The sequence below is a fragment of the Capronia epimyces genome, assembly GCF_000585565.1.
Source record: "Capronia epimyces CBS 606.96 chromosome Unknown aczIQ-supercont1.9, whole genome shotgun sequence".
In the NCBI taxonomy this organism is placed as follows: Eukaryota; Fungi; Ascomycota; class Eurotiomycetes; order Chaetothyriales; family Herpotrichiellaceae; genus Capronia; species Capronia epimyces.
Window position 1 is genome coordinate 1323266 of NW_006912912.1, and position 16285 is coordinate 1339550.

Genomic DNA, 16285 nt, shown 5'->3' on the forward strand with positions numbered 1-16285 from the left:
AGCCGCCGTCTGCGCTTGACGGGCTTAAGAGGCCCCAAGGTACCTTATCAGCCACCTAACAGCCACCTAAACAGCCATCGCACCTGCGGCCGACCACGTTTTCGCACCCTGGACAGTCCCCCGGCTTGACCGCAACGACGCAATCGCATCGGCCTCGCCTACTGAAAATACGGCATTACAGCTAATCTCTCTTGGCCTTATAGGTCGACTTCGCTACCGTACCTTACCACCTACACCCTGGCTGCGAGCCCGCGCCAAAAGAACCAAAGCCAGCACCAAGAAGGGACAAGCTTGGCCTCGCCCAAACAGGCAGTCGGAACAATTCAGTACCCAAAACCCCCCCAGCAGCACACCACTCAGCCACCCCGGTCGTTTCCACAACCACAACCCACAACCGACTCATCCCAATTCAGCATCTCCAGCCTGTGTCCCTCCTCACCATCCCTTTCTCGTCGTGGTGCTCTCGAGCTTCCCCTTCTTGGTGGCTGTGAACGGCCGGAAAGCTCGAGTCTGTGCCTCTACCATTGGTCTCGGGTTCATGTTGTTCCTTGCCGGTGTTTGCATGATCTGCGGCCGTCTCGCAGCTTCGTCATGCGCCCTCCCTCATTGCTGCTACTGTTACCTTGGGAAAGTGGTCAGAAAAAGTGACGATATGAATAGCACAACGGGAGAAGAGTTTTTCACGCCAATGGTGGACTTTTGCTACCGGGTATGATACGAATGCCATTGCTACCGGAGTGAGAACAACCACAATGGCTGGCATATCTCCTGCCCTTCGAGACATACCTCCCTGAGATAATGCTCCTAGGGCCTGTTCTGCTGCGAAAAGATCAACTCGAACCGAATTGCATCCGATTCACCTGCGTACCGCCACAGGCCACTGTTACACCAAGTCTCCAGAGGTGATTGTCAAACTGTGGATTCGGTGGTCTTGAGAGTTGGTCTTGTCCTTAGGCCTCCCCGAAAGCTAGCCTAAGCCTCATTCGGGACGTGCATTAGCTGTCACATTGACACTTCCTCGGCGTGTATTTTCGATACACCCGCTGTCGCTGCCACCCGGAAAACACAGAGAGCACGGGCCCACCCCCCCCTGCTCCTCACGTCCTGCTACCAATGCAGGCCACCTCACTCCCCTGGTCATTATTGCTCAGACCCTGGTCCAGCATGAAAAGTATAGGGCTGTGGTGGGTTCATCTGTTGTCACAAAGCAACAGGGCTCCTGCTTTGGGCAAGATCCATCCATCTGCCCATGGATCCAAACGACTATATCTCACGATTTCGCCCCTTCAATCGGTCGGCCTGAGATCAACCTTCTCCTTCGAAACACAAAACACTCCTCACTCATCCTCACCTCGACCCAGTCCCCTGGAACTGATCCGGTATAAGACTTGTCAACGATCTGCCAGCCATCCCGCAGCTTCGTCTCCCCTTCCCCGACTCTACCTTGGCCGCTTCCGGTATTGATCGACACGCCTTCAGCAAGCCTCAATCACGTCTGTCTCCTCGTCTCTAACCATCTGCCTCGCTTTTGCACTGCATCTAGGCCTCGGACGTCTCGTATCCAGGCTTACCCAGAACCCTGACGGCGCCACAAGAGACCTAGAACCCTCGCTTCTAGGCGCGCCGACCCCTTCTCTCGGACCCCTTGACAAGAAAAGGCTGTCTCAAAGAGAAGTCAAGGCTCTGTTGACCAACAAACTTGATAGTCGATTCTTCCTTCGACAAACTTCAAAAGGACATATCGCCCCGGAACCCTCTTCCTCGACCGACCTCGAATCTCATGCAGTTCTGAATCAACCCATCCCTCTAACTACATACGATGCTCGTCCTCGAGCGTTCGCGCCCGCAGCAGAGTGTCGAGGCAATCTATGATCCCGGCTACAGCATTCAGTCACAAGCGCCATTTCCAGGCCTCACCATGGATACATACGACGCGATCGATCCAATGCTCACCTTCAATCCACTTCCATACTCGTTCCTTGATCACCCGTCCGTGTTCGCGACCGAGCCGATGCAAATCATCAAGGACGAGATGTACCAATTTCACGAATTGCCGCCCGCACTCGTTTCCTCAGGATCGGCCCCGTCGATCGCCAGTGCCGCATCATCCACCATCGGATCGCCTTACTCGGGCCCTTCTCACACCATGTCAAGCCAGGAAGGGTACGAGCACAGCGCGTCATACGGCTTGGGCGTGATGCCAGCCATTCTCAGCCATGACACCTTTCACCAGGACTTGCTCGGAGCTCCGCTGGAGGCCGAGTTGATCATGCCGCAGAACAACAACAACAACAGCCACCACGACAAGCTCTCGCCGGACAGCAGCTATGTGGGTGAGTGTGCCGATCTTTCTTCCTATCCCACCCCAGTGTCGTCAACCACTATTGCACAGCCCAAGCCCCGATTTGGGCATATGCCTCCACCAGATCCCCCCAGTCGCACCAATCATGGCGCTGCCTGGACCTCTGTTGCCGAGGTCCTGTCTATTCCTGCCCGTTCCGACAGCGGCGTCTCCACCCGCTCATTAGCGGTGTCCACTCCGGCTCCCGCTATCACCCAGTCCCCTGCCGTTGATCAAGCAGTACCAGTCTTCAAGTCACCTTCAACACCAGCTTCAGCTCGCTCAAGACGCTTCTCTCCTATTGTCTTTCCTATCAATGCAAGAGCGCAACCATCTTTCACCGAGCCCAACCATATGGTCCCCAATGATGCCGGTGCTGCAACATGTCAACCGTCTGTCACTTGCTTCCAGTCCCATTTCTTTGCTCAAAGTAGCGGTAGTTTCGTCCCACCGCTCGAATCATCTTGTTCGTCTCTTCCGGCGCTATCGCTCCTTCTGCTTCCTCCTTCCTATCTCTCCCCGACGTGCCTTTCCTTTTTTCTTTCTCTCTGTCTCTCTCTTCTTCCTCCCCTGCTCGTCCTCGTCCCTGCTATTGATACAACCACACCCAAAGATTCCCGACTAACCGACTCCTGTTCACAGACCCTTCCTTGATCCACGCATCCAGACCATATGGGGAAACGTTATTCCTCGGACAAGGCCACTTCACACCCGGCATGAACACCTTCTCGAACACATCGCCCTCGATTTCACCGGTTCCCTCGCCGCGACCGTACGGGATTTACCCCTCCGGCCAGTTCTCCGATCCTCTGGCGAACAACAACAACTACCAACCCCCACCACACCTGAGCCGAAGGCCGTCTTTAGCTTCCTATGTTTCCAATGCTTCGCACTCCAGCCCCACCTCCGAACTCGACGAAGATGGTCGAGAGAAAGGTCGCTGCCCACATCCAGATTGCGGCAGATTCTTCAAGGACTTGAAGGCGCACATGCTGACACACCAAGCCGAGCGACCTGAGAAATGTCCGATCGTAACATGCGAGTACAACCAGAAAGGTTTCGCCAGAAAGTATGACAAGAACAGACATACCCTGACCCACTACAAGGGTACCATGGTATGCGGGTTTTGCCCCGGATCGGGCTCGCCTGCTGAGAAGAGCTTCAACCGCGCCGACGTCTTCAAACGTCACCTAACTTCGGTCCACGGGGTCGATCAGACGGCCCCAAACAGTCGGAAACGCAGTCCCAGCTCCCAGGCCCGACGGTTATCCAGTTACTGCCAGGATGCCACTGGCAAATGCTCGACTTGCTCGGCCACCTTCAGCAATGCCCAGGACTTCTATGAACACCTTGACGACTGTGTGCTGCGGGTCGTGCAACAGGAAGAGCCCAGCGAAGCCATCAACGCGCAGCATCTTTCCAGCATTGACAGAGACAGCAACGTGCAGCAGACTTTGGATCGTCACATGCTCAAGACAGAGGATGGTCCCGCCAAACTCGAAGACGTTGACGATGATGATGATGATGACGACGACCAAGAAGATGAGGAGGAGGAAGATCCATCCCTCAACAGCAGATCAGGTAAAGGATCCCTGAAAACTACCAGGCCTGCTGTTTTAAGCCGAGTCGTCCTCGCTGGTGGAGTCTCCAAGTCCACCAAGTCGGCCAAGAAACGCATGACCTGGTCCAAAGGTGGCGTTGCTCTTGTAGGCAAAGGCAGCAAGAGAAGAAAGCATTACCCACCGTCGTGGGGCATGTCTGCTGAGAAGATGCGGATGAAGAAACGAGTGCTCTGTGTCTATGACGGGCCGCGTCGGCTGTGGAAAGACGACATCATGCTGCACAATGAGTTTGAAGTCCGCATGAGTTTGCCCGATGGCAAAAGCTACGTGACCGACCTCGACGTTGAGACACTCAAACGAGCCGAGGCTTTCCACAACGCCTCTCCAGAAGAGAAGGGCCCCTGGCTCCCACCCACTGAAGACGATGGTCAAGGGGTCGACTTGAATGCCTTGATGGCTTGATCTGTGGTTTCCTGTCCTTTACCTTGGCCAGTGCCAGTATATTTGGAAGAGGACGTGTTTCACCCAGCTGATTTCTTCCTTGACATTTGCGACGGAGACCTTTTTAGGTCCAGTCTGCCTGATTATTGTTTGTACGCTTAGCTTGGCAGTTTTGGGATGAGCCAAAAGCGATGACATGTGGAATGACATTGCGGGATTGAACAAAGGATTGTTCTCCCTGATTTTGATGAATATTGGAATGGAAACATGTGCTTACAGGTACCAGACCGAAGGAACTGTGCTGAAGGGCGACAGCTGATGGGAGAGATCTCGAATCAAAACAACCAAGTGATACCCCATGGTCAAGCCCCCCTTGATGGAAAACAGCCGATGTATGTATGATAGATATCTTGGACACATGAGAAGCGCTGAGCGCTTGAATGCTGATGCAGGTAATGAATGCTCTCGACGGGTTATTCTTTCTGTCCGAAGGGGACCTGAATTCTAATTACATGCACTCACTATCTCGTGTGTTATCATTCAAGTGACATGGCCCAATCTGTCTCTGGCCTCAGCTGCCAGTGTGTTCTGGAAGGCTTCTAGGCCATGTAGGAACACTTTTAGGCCCCCTAAGGTTCATGTGCGGGCTTTATAGGTGTCAGTGCGAGGTGGCGCGCGGGCTTGAGGTGCCTAAGGCTATGGCTAAGGCTTCAGACTATAGGTACCTTAGTACCTAAGGTACCAAAGGTTTACTGCAAGAGTCCGGAACCAATACTCTGTAATGACTCCGTACTCCGTAGACATAATTGACCGACTAGAGGTATGATAGGCACGAGTGAGACTGACGAGCGAATTAAACTGTCCATTTTTTAGGTAGGTAAGGTAAGGCACGGTATGTATTGTACAGCCAGTACGTCAACCTGCGGCCGCGGTTCCTTCAGTTCTCCTCATCAACCACAACCACGACCACGCCGCCCATGCTCCGTAACATTTGATTTTGTTTACTGCGATCGGCTGCCACAACATACCTAGTACATGCTCTCTTGTATTCGCTCTCTACAGTCTGTCTTCTGCCAGAGTTAGACTGTACATTCTTGTTGCTGGTATCATTCACATTCACATCACAACATTGTCTGCCTGACCCCATCGCCCGGTCCAAATCCCCCTTCTTCCTGCGGCCTCAGCGCCGGCCATCGTTCAGAATGGCAACCAGCGCCCCCTCTCCAGAGCAGCCGAGCTATGGCATCGTGGTACATGGTAGATCTCACCTCTCTGTAGCTATCACAGAATACCGCCCACTGACTGTCCCACAGAACCTCCTAAATTCGATTTGGCTTCCTATATCGCCAACTACAAAGGTACACCGCCAATACCTGGGGAAGGAGTCCGCCGTTCTTACTGACCACCTCGATCCCTTCCAGGACGCACCGTCTTCCGCCGACTCCACCTCATTGCCTCGTGCTCCGTGCCTTTGCAAGAGGACGCCGCTCGCCTGGCCGTCGTAGAAGCGAAGAAGGGGAGCGACGTCCGAAATTACAACGAGGCTATTGCCCTGTTGAAGAAAGCAGCAAAGGGCCAGAATGTGGACAAGTTCCTGGATCCAGTATGGGCCGCACAGCAGGAGAAGAAAAACGCCGCCGAAACATCGCGGTTGGAAGGTGAACTCAAGGGCTACAAGAACAACTTGATCAAAGAGAGCATACGAGTGAGTGTGGCCGGGTCAGGATAATCAGGAAAGGTCCTGGCTGACATTTAGACTGCAGATGGGAAATGAAGATCTGGGAAATCATTACTACACAATTGGGGACCTCAACAACGCGGTCAAAGCCTACTCACGTATGCGAGACTACTGTACGACCGCCACGCACATTGCGTCGACCGCATTTAGGATCATTGCGGTTGCGATCGAGCAGAAAAATTGGCTGGCGGTTCAGTCCCAAGTGCATAAAATCCGCAACCTGCAAATGAAACCCGACGACATGACCAAGAATCAACCCAAAACGTTTGCCGCCATGGGCCTGCAACAAATGTCCACGGGAGAGTACTACGACGCTGCCATAAGCTTCCTCAACACCGATGCCAGCTTAGGGGATAGCTACAGCGACGTGGTTACCAGCAATGACATTGCAGTGTACGGTGGTCTATGTGCTCTCGCATCCATGTCTCGCTCAGACTTACAAATCAAAGTTCTGGAGAACGCCAATTTCCGCAACTATCTCGAACTCGAGCCTCACATCCGCCGCGCCATTAATTTCTTCTGTGCAAGCAAGTATAGTCAATGTCTTGACATACTCGAATCACACCGACCAGATTATCTGCTGGATATCTACCTACAGCCCCTGGTCGCGGACATCTACAAGAGGATCCGCACCAAGAGCATAGTCCAGTACTTTGTGCCCTTCAGCAAGGTCACCCTGGCGAGCATGGAGAAGATGTTTGGCAATCCATCAACCACGCAGGGGGGCGTCCGCAGTCCATCGGCCAGACAGAAGTTCCTGGATGAGATCATGGTTCTGATCGAAGAGCGCAAATTGGATGCCAGGATCGATATGGACCATGGAGTATTGGAGGCTGTACAACACAATCCTCGTGCCGAAGCTCAAAAGGCCGCTCTCGACATTGTGGATGGATTTGTTCGGGAGGCTCGCATGAAACTCTTACGATTACAGGCCCTCAATGCCGGATTAGAAGTCAAGGTCCCACTGTCAAAGAAGAAGGTTCCTTGGGAAGCAGATCATGTAGAAAGTCTCTACGATGATGCCCTTGCTTCCGGGCCAGTTGGCCCTGGTGGCCGTGATATCTTGACAGGTAACTCGCAAGGATCGGCCCGTAAAATTGGATAGGGCCTGGCCATGGGGACTTCGAAGAGACGGTTCTTGGCCTGACTGGTCCTCGACAACTACACCGCACTCAGAAATGCATTGAACAACAAGCGATAGCTCCGCCGGGACCCTATGTGAGGTCCGCCTGGAGCCCGATTCGACCACGACTTTTAGACGATATTGACGACTGAACGGCGACAATGACCTAGGACACAATGAGCAAGCACCGAGAAAGAAACGATGCATTGTCGTGATTACAGCCAGCGGCATGGCAACAAGTCATCTGTGCAGGTGCTGGTACGTCCTCGATGACGTGGTTTTTGTAAGCTTTCCTTTACGTTAGCCAGATTAGGTCAAGAGATGATGCATGGCGAATTTGGGCTGCGGAAGGGCTGATGAACAGTTTTGGTGTGCATGACCTATGTTCCCTACAAGGCGCGTACGGACAAGAGGATACGACCAAGGAGATAGTAATCTGGCTAGAATCTGGGACCGTACGGAGAGAGAGACGTCCGAGACCGACTGCATTGCCAGTGGATGGACGGGCATTGTCGCGATCCGAAAGCCAGGTGTGATTGTTAGAATTGGACAAGTAGAGGGTGATCTGCTGGAGAAAAGAAAAGAGGCCTTTGTGGCCCTGCGAAATCAGCAAGCATTCCATCCAGGCCGATCTGTGGGAACCAGTATAACATAACATACTGTACCTACGTAGGTACACTCACGCAGCCCAGTTTTCGTCATGCGTACGATCTCTCCTTGACAGAGTACACATCAGGTACGGATACCTTGATAGAGATTCCTAAGCCATTGCCACGAGAAAGGGTCTAAGGCTCAACCACAGACAAGGCTCCACACCCCTGAACCTCACCACCCCTATTTTAGAGATTATGTAGAGAGATTTAAATATCCCTCGAATTGTAATTGTTATATTAGGTACTAGGATAGAATACACACTATATAAATATCTTCCTAGTTGTTGTTGTGGTGGTGGTGGTGGTGGTGGTGGTGGTCGCAGTACACAGTCCTATACGAGAATCCACCTTCACCATCACCATGCTCAACCCGGGGCAGTGAATCAATCCCAACGCTAGTTGGGTACGGTGCCGGCAGAACAGTGACTGTGAACAGTTTAGACAGGATGGATTTGAGTTCATTCCCTTGCCTTCACCCAAACCAAACACAGCAAAGCAGAGCATAGCATAGCAAAGCATAGCAAACCCAACCAAAGCAAAGCATAGCATAGCAAAGCACAGCAAGGCATAGCAAGCAAAGCAAAGCACAGCAAGGCATAGCAAGGCAAAGCATAATGTTGGTCCACACAGGAAGTTAGTTGTTTGTCTTGATTGATCCCACATATCACCATCACCATCACCATAACCGTCACCAAAGCCACTGAGAGTCACTGTAGGTACAGAGCTTCGGAGGGTCTTTTCTTTTCTTTTCTGTCCTGTCCTGTCGCTGAATTATTGAGTCATAGATCGCAGAAGAGAGACGACATTGTCAAGACACCTTGAGATCGGGTGTTGATATTATCAAGACAGCTCCTTCAGATCGGGTGACGGACCTCCGGAAAAGAGGAGAGAAGAGAGACGATATTAGCAAGACAGATTCTTGAGATCGGGTGACGATATTATCAAGACAGCTCCTTCAGATCGGGTGACGGATCTCCAGAAAAGAAAAGAAGAGAACCACAGCCTCTCTAGGGAAAGAAAAGAGACCAACCACGACCTCTCTGGGGAAAGAAAAGAAACCAATTCCACTGCACCAGGCGCAACATACCTATCCCATCCAGATCCACACACCCTAGATCTCGGAACCGACAAGATCTCCATCAAGCGCAGTGCAGTGCAGTGGCGTGGAGTGGCACGCACCTCTGGGGCTTCTTTGAAGAACATCAAGAACATACCGTACCCTACCTCCTCTTCGTGTCGGCCGGCCCTTTCCCTTTACCGATCTGAGACAACATGGCTGGTCCATCAGTGCCGTGGCGACAATTGATGGCTATTGGGACATCGACGTGGGACACTATTCCACGCCTTTCTGAGGACTCTGTGACTGAGCACGACCACGACCATGGCCATGACCATGACCATGACCATGACCACGTCCACTGGACCCACCCGCTGCAATTGTCCACCGATCTCTCCACACTCACCATCCAGCTGAGCGAGATCAGAAATGAGGTCCGAATGCAGCGTCGAGCCATACTGGCGCTAGATCTGGATCTGGGTCTGGGCCATGTGAGTGGATGGGGATGGAGCCAAGGACGAAGAGCAGGACTTGGATCGGCGTCTGCGTTTGCACCACAGGCCGACGAGGCGCAATCCGGACCTGCGCGTCTTCTTTGTGCTTTTGCCGTGGTGGATGATATTTGCACGGAGATAGAGACAGACAACACCAACATCAACATGAATACGAACAGAGATCGGGGTGGAAATGAAAATGGAAATGGAAATGAAAATGAAAATGAAGATGAAGATGGAGATGGGGACGCAAATGGAGATAGAGATGACAATGGATCTCTGGACGAAGACCAAGACCAAGAGGGACATGCACACCCAACCTCAATCACCACACGACGACGCCGAGAATACATGCTCTCTCTCGAGCTCAAGCCACACGTCCCGCTCACGCGCCACCGCATTGTCCTGCCCGACGCCAGCTTCACGCTCACACTGGCCCGGTCGCACATGCACATCCGGCCCGTTGTGGTGGTGTGTATCCGCAATGTCTGGGAGCGGCGCGGACACCGACACGGCATCTGGCTGGTCGCGCACGGTTCTGTGTCTCTGCCGTGCTGCGGGCCCTGTCAGGGGAGGTGTGTTGGGTCGAGGACCGAGGCCGACGCCATGAGTCATGTGCTGGGAGAGGAGGTTCATCTGCGTCGTGTTTGAGTTTGAGTCCCAAACCAGGCCTGTCCCGACGCACGTGAAATGTGAATGGATCTGGCTGGCCGGCTCTGGCTGGAGTCAAGAGTGAACTACAACCGTCGCTTCTCGCTTCTCGCTTGTCAGAAAAGAAAATCGAATATGAATGAATTACTGGTAGTGGTATCCGTACTTCGTACGCAGCTAGTTATTAGTTATTAGTAGCACGGAGGTGGTGGAGGTAGCGTTCGGATGACTGAGCCACCCGCACGAGGCTGCGAGGCTGCGCGTCACGTGGCGCCCGTTCCACCCAAGAGGAAATCAAATTCCGTTAACTTCTTCTCTACCAACACGGGCCGATATTGATGTCGAGGTCGATGTTGATATCAATGTCGATTGTTTGTGCTCGAGTTCCAGCCACAGTTGTGACCCTGGGCAAGGGCCTCAGCTCGGTCATCATGGGCTAAACGGAAACACGCCACCTCAGCTGGGCAGTCTGTCTGGTGTCAGCTCTCCAAAACACTGGGAAAGAAGGATGTGGTAATTGGAAGGAATCGAATTGATACAGGCTGCCGCCGCTGGACCTTAGAGGACGGAGGATGGAGCTTGGTGAAGCCAATGTTCGCCCTCGTGTTCACCGAAATAAGTCCACCGAGTAGTTGGTTATGCTTCCTCCACATGCGCGTTGATCTGATTTCCCTGATCGCTCGCCTTATCGAAGCACTTTTTGCTCAAGCATATGCTTCGCCGAATCCTCTCCGCCTAGGAGATAGTGTATTACCGCCACAACGGACCCATCAGACCGAATCATGGCCTTTTCACAAGCCCAGGCTGTTCTCCCACAGTCTTCCCCCACAGTCTTTGCTTTGACCATGTCTTTGACCAAGTTTTTGACCAGAACTCGACCTCACTGGGCAGCCTCAAGCTGGAAGAAAAAACGTTGGTGCCGATGGGTGTTTCATACTTGACACTCACCATCGCCCTCCATGGCCGTGACATTGGTGGAGAAACTACCCAAGGAAGTTTGAAACCCCGCTTCGGCAGATTTCAGCCCTCCCATTTGGGAGGTTATCTTTGATGCAGGGTTTGAAGCGATGGTAGTCCGGCTCCACAAGTGTATACCTACGCGTAGGAGAGTACTGAGAAGGTCTTTCGAATGGAAAGAACATTGGTGCGTCTTTTCCCTTGAAGATAGCTTGAATTTTGCTCGATGAAGAACATTTCACATTTCGGTGCCTTTCAGAAAAAGTCAACCTCCCGTGCGCGTACATGTGAGCTCAACCTGAATGAGGTAGGTAGATGGTTTGTAGCTCATCATCAGCTATGTTCAACGGTACCAGTAGCTTCCTGTCGCTGTTGGTATGTGCGCCCCATATACAAAGCCGTACAAGCCAGCATCAAGATTGCGTTGAAAGCCGCCATGATATAAAAAGGACCAGCGACTGACACCTTGTCAAACAAAAGGCCGCCAACTTTGGTCAATATGAGGATTGCAGCACCTCCGTAGAACGAATACACACCAGCAACTGAACCCTTGAGAGTCGACAATGAAACGTCGTGGTTCGGATGCCGGGAGGGAACTAATAGCGGCTGGCTCTCTGCCGTCCCGACATCATTGTTGGCGGTGCTGGTATCGGAGATGTATGCTCGCTTGGGTGCTTTCTGCAAAATGGCTGTGCTCAGTGTACCCAAGCTGCAAACGATGGCTCCGATCTGGCTGATGCCTATCAAGGCAACGGCTAGGAATGCTGCTACTCGTCGGTCTCTTTTTTCGTCTTCGGGTTCGAACTGGTTGGCAAACAACGGATACCCAATAAACCCAGCGATTGACGACCAAAGCAGCGGGTCTTCTTTTCTTGAAGCCTTGGCTGTCCAGTATCCGAAAATGGGAGCGAATATCAGGGCTACGGTTTCCGATACACCGGTCAATTCGGCGGCAACGACGTATGCCTGTGGACACTTTCTCTTGATGTCTGGAAGCCCTGTAGGATCTCCATCAGATTCGTTGCCGGTGCATAGGCCCGAGGACATGAACATAGCATTGACTAAAAGCGGGATGAAGAGTGAAATGCCGACAGAAGATGCACGAGCCACAAAGCCTCCCAGATATCCCAGTGCGATTTCGGAACGTTCAAAGCCGATGGAGATAGCGACCACGAAGTTTCCAACCATGTCGTGCAGCCTCGTAAGAACAAACGATACGCGTCGACCATGCTCGAAGTTTGAGGGTTTGGGGAAGGGGTCCTTGGGTTGCTCCTGAAGATGTCGAAGCCCAAAGGCGCACCAGACCGCCAAAATGAACGCCACAGCTGCCACGATGTAGAAGCTGTATCTCAAAGCGTCTTTCTCATCGACCCCGGCATATTGAAACCTGGCTGGAAGGGGCAGGAATACCATCAGGGCAATTAAAGCTCCACAGCCAGTGAACATTCCGACAAAGCCAGCAATCTGATTTGTAGAGCGCGACACTTCTGCATTGGTTGACACGGTCTGGGGAGGAGCTGGGCGCTGCGATGAACGTGACATGAATGTTTCTGGAGTAATTGTCGACTCTGAGGCGATTGAAGGGCTGGCAACATGTCCATGGCTGGCATGGGCTTGGGCTTGAACTGCCCTCGATGGTCTAGTGTCGGTAAGTGCTTCCGAAGGAGTCCCAGCGACAGCAGGAAGAATAGCCGTGACCATGGTGGAGGCCGCGGCACCACCAAGGCTGAAAAGTAGTCTCGCCAAAAGAAGCTGGGGGTACACATTGTGTGCCTGGACAGATAGGACCAATGCCACGCATATGATCAGATAGCCGGAAACGCAGACCTACGGTAAGACTGGTTAGTGAGACAATTTAGACGTGGCCGGAAGGAAGGTCTCACAAAACGCAAACCTATGTAATCGGATAGCACGCCCCACACCGGACATGCGATCAAGGCGACCAGCTCGTCGGCGAACCCCAGACTGCCAACCGCATCTCCGACGCCATGGTGCCGGCCGATGAGGTCGGTGATGACGAATGAGACCGTGGAATTGAGGAAGACTAGGAACGCGATGGAGAATGGGCAGACGCCAAGTAGATACGTAGCTGACTGCAACTTGGTAGCTTTGAACATGGTTGAACGGGGTCGACGCAGGTTGATGCTCGATCTGGGGGCTTGCTTTTCTATCGAGAGGAAAACGTCTCGTCCGAGAACATTTTGCGCCGTCGTCTCAAGATTCCGACTGAGCCCAACGGTGGATAAGTACTACTAATAGTACTAGTATTCGCAGCGGTTGTAGAAGGTGTAGTCCGTGGTCACGTAGCTGTGGTAGCTGTGGTAGCTGCACTGTGTGGTAGTGTACACATAGGACTGACTAGTCCTCTGGCCACGAAGTCACGGTAGTGACGTTGCGAAGCTTGGCTCCAAAAAGGCTCTAAGCCATTTATGGTCTAGCGTCGGATCTAGCCGTGCACCCAGTGCCGACCCTTTTTCCTGCTGGGCGAATTTGCTGCATTTACTCGGTTTGTCAAACCTGAACAAACATCTCGCGCATCCCTCTATTCCACGTCAACAAACTGCGCTGCCTCTTCTCTTTGACTTTAGATTTGAACACCGAGCTGCGTTCAGGGCTGGCCCCGCGCTTCGCAGCTTGGTCCTGCAGTTCAAAGCCCTACCATGGCAGACTCGGAGTATCCCGACGACATCCAGTTTGCAGGCTTGGTGCAAGCAGCGACTGCTGCAGCTGACGAGCAGACGAGGAGTCCGTCGCTGCTTGGGAAGAGAAAGCGAAGTGATAGCGCCACAGCACATATCTCCACATTACACGCAGACATGATCAATGACGCACCTGACCCTGCCGCTGAGATCGCTTCTCCCCGGTTGCAGAGTCCCGCGTCTGTCCTCTTCCGAGAACCGTCGTCAAAGAGCAAAAAATACAGTAGACCGCCTCTAGGCAAGGTCTTCGCGTCCTTGGAGCTGGCTCCAGAGAACTTTCTCCGACTACAGACTGCGGCCAAGGCCTTCATGTTGGATGAAGCACACCCTGAGCGTCGGGACGTCATCGGGCAAAAGAAAAGTGTTGGTGGAACTGACATAGCCAAGTTGAAGCTGTGGAATACTGTTGAAGAATTTCTGTCCGTGCACGGATACGGGGAGAAGTATTTCGCCCCCGGGGCTGGAGACACCATCCCCGGGGCTCCTCCGAGGACCTTGATATGGCCCCAAGACAGTCACGCCATCATAAAACTAATGATGCCTCTGATGCGGAAGATGGTCACAAATGAGCGCCAGCGTGTCTATGCTGCTGCAACCAGGCGACAAGGATCCACTAAAGGCGCCACCGATAGGGAACCGCCAGCGGCATTCGATGCTTCTCTCGTTGGACACGGCGATGTAGCCAAAACGAGTTATTCAAATCACGATAAGGAAGGCAATTCTCCTGCGGCCGTGAAGCACGATGTCTCCACGTTGTCTGCCAGCGCGTCTCATCCTACAACAGCTTTCAAGCAATCTATTGTACTTTACGTCAATGTGGTCGCGAACACGGGCGGCGCTCTCAGACGAGTGATACCGCGGTTTACCCTGACACCCGAGTCTGCGCCTACTATATCCAGTCTTGTTGCCGAAGTGGAGAGAAAGTCCAACGGAACCCCAAAAGACAAGACCCCGGGGAAAGGAGGTCGCCCAATTGTAAAGGTATGGCTTCCTGACGGCCTTGTGACGGTAGCGGAAGATGGCGAATGGATGGTTGCGCTACTAAGTGCTGGTGTTGTTGACTGGATGGATGGCGAGGTCAGAGTTCTTGTCGAGGTATGATTCAGTTATGCTTGGACTGGTAGCAGTCTCCTGCTCAGAGTCGAGATAATTCACCAAAGAAGCATAGATGTGTGAACCCTCTGAGCTTCTGGTTTGAGGGCGTTGTATGGATCCAAGACTCGCGCCACTGGCGATCCTTACAAATTAAAAGTATGTGACAAACCTCTAGGCCGGCATTGACCGTCAAAGCGGCCTTCCGCAGCCGTGGACAAAGACAAGTTAACAGCCCTGAGCGACAGCCACATACGGAATACTTGTGGTTATACGACCCTACTGGCTAGCCCTCAATGCTCGGAACGTTTTTCGAACCATGTAGATCGGTCGCTGCAGATTGAGTTGACAGAAAACGGGGACTGCGGACTGGGTGTGCCTTCGCTAGCTTGGGCGAAGATTAGCGTCGGATCCTTGTAGGTCTGCTCAACTACTTGTTTGCCCATCATGTCCAGGGTGTAGAGGCGAGGTTAACTCGCTTTGGGAGCGAGCTCGCCCAACCTGGCCTTCCTCACAGCCCAGCCAACGCAGAGATATGCGAACGGAGTGAATCAACCAACCATCTGTAGGCTCTCTCGCGTCTTTACGTACTCTTTCTCCGACCCCAATACAAGGGTCATCATGTACGTGACAGCAGCCCGACATGCGTACCATGACAGTGAGGATTTTGCTTTCTGCGGTGTAGTTGCATCACTCATCATTTCAAAGACATTGAGGACCTTTTGTCCCCTCTCCAGTATTTACCACACGGGAAGGTTTGTTGAAGCGGAGTCTACCTAAGTCAAAGATGCTCTGCTAAGGTTGGTCTGTAGCCGCCAAGGGGGCGTCGTTGAAGAAACGGCCGCGTAGAACCACGCTGAGATGGTGGTAGGCGGTTGATGGCCATTGGACCTCAGGTCAACCCACCACGGCGGTGACCGATCGGCGTTGAATCGCGCATGGGTTGGCCTCCGTAGCCTCGATAGGGGGCAGTGGGAGCTCGAATAGGCAATGATGGGATGGCTCCCCGTGCGAGAGAGGATCCAGAGAGGAACCAGAGAGGATTAGGGTGGGTGTCGCCAGCCAGAAGTCAAACTGAGTCTGGGGCAGCGATGGCGCCGGGGGTGGTGAAGGAGGTGGTCTGCGCATCCCTTTGGTCGGACATTGAGACTAATAAGCGGTCAGCGCTGGCGGGCGGATCGACAATGCGGACTTTGGATTCGGAACGATCGGTGGGCGGGCATATTGGCAAGGAGACTGACGTGAAAATGCCTGTCCAAACCGCACCTTGGGCCCAGAGGGGCTTGAGCTGCCACAGGCACCGGCCGCTGACTGGGCGCCACCGGACATCTCCAAAGCACCAGCCGTCGTCATGATTCCGTTTCTGTGTCTGCGATGCTGCTGTTGCTGCTGCTGTTGCAGGCCTCCTAAGCCCCGGACCGTGGTGGCTTGCGCCCATCACCCTTTCCAACTTTCCCAGAATGACTTGGTGCTTCTG

The 16285-nt window shown here is 53.1% G+C and overlaps 5 protein-coding genes across 5 annotated transcripts; 4 read left to right on the forward strand and 1 right to left on the reverse strand.

Moving 5' to 3' along the window:
• Positions 1–1819: 1819 nt before the first annotated feature.
• On the forward strand, positions 1820–4365 carry A1O3_09463 (uncharacterized protein; the record flags this gene model as incomplete). Its single annotated transcript, XM_007739557.1, has 2 exons — positions 1820–2807; positions 2984–4365. The coding sequence occupies 2 exons, from the start codon at positions 1820–1822 to the stop codon at positions 4363–4365; spliced, it is 2370 nt and encodes a 789-aa protein (XP_007737747.1).
• A 1181-nt stretch (positions 4366–5546) lies between these two features.
• On the forward strand, positions 5547–7187 carry A1O3_09464 (uncharacterized protein; the record flags this gene model as incomplete). The annotated part of the gene is made up of 4 exons (XM_007739558.1): positions 5547–5601; positions 5658–5702; positions 5766–6049; positions 6108–7187. The coding sequence occupies 4 exons, from the start codon at positions 5547–5549 to the stop codon at positions 7185–7187; spliced, it is 1464 nt and encodes a 487-aa protein (XP_007737748.1).
• Positions 7188–9130: 1943 nt separating this feature from the next.
• A1O3_09465 (uncharacterized protein) lies at positions 9131–10060 on the forward strand (the record flags this gene model as incomplete). Its single annotated transcript, XM_007739559.1, has 1 exon — positions 9131–10060. The coding sequence occupies one exon, from the start codon at positions 9131–9133 to the stop codon at positions 10058–10060; it is 930 nt and encodes a 309-aa protein (XP_007737749.1).
• Positions 10061–11350: 1290 nt separating this feature from the next.
• A1O3_09466 (uncharacterized protein) lies at positions 11351–13134 on the reverse strand (the record flags this gene model as incomplete). The annotated part of the gene is made up of 2 exons (XM_007739560.1): positions 11351–12844; positions 12901–13134. The coding sequence occupies 2 exons, from the start codon at positions 13132–13134 to the stop codon at positions 11351–11353; spliced, it is 1728 nt and encodes a 575-aa protein (XP_007737750.1).
• A 543-nt stretch (positions 13135–13677) lies between these two features.
• Positions 13678–14817, forward strand: A1O3_09467 (uncharacterized protein; the record flags this gene model as incomplete). Its single annotated transcript, XM_007739561.1, has 1 exon — positions 13678–14817. The coding sequence occupies one exon, from the start codon at positions 13678–13680 to the stop codon at positions 14815–14817; it is 1140 nt and encodes a 379-aa protein (XP_007737751.1).
• Positions 14818–16285: the final 1468 nt, after the last annotated feature.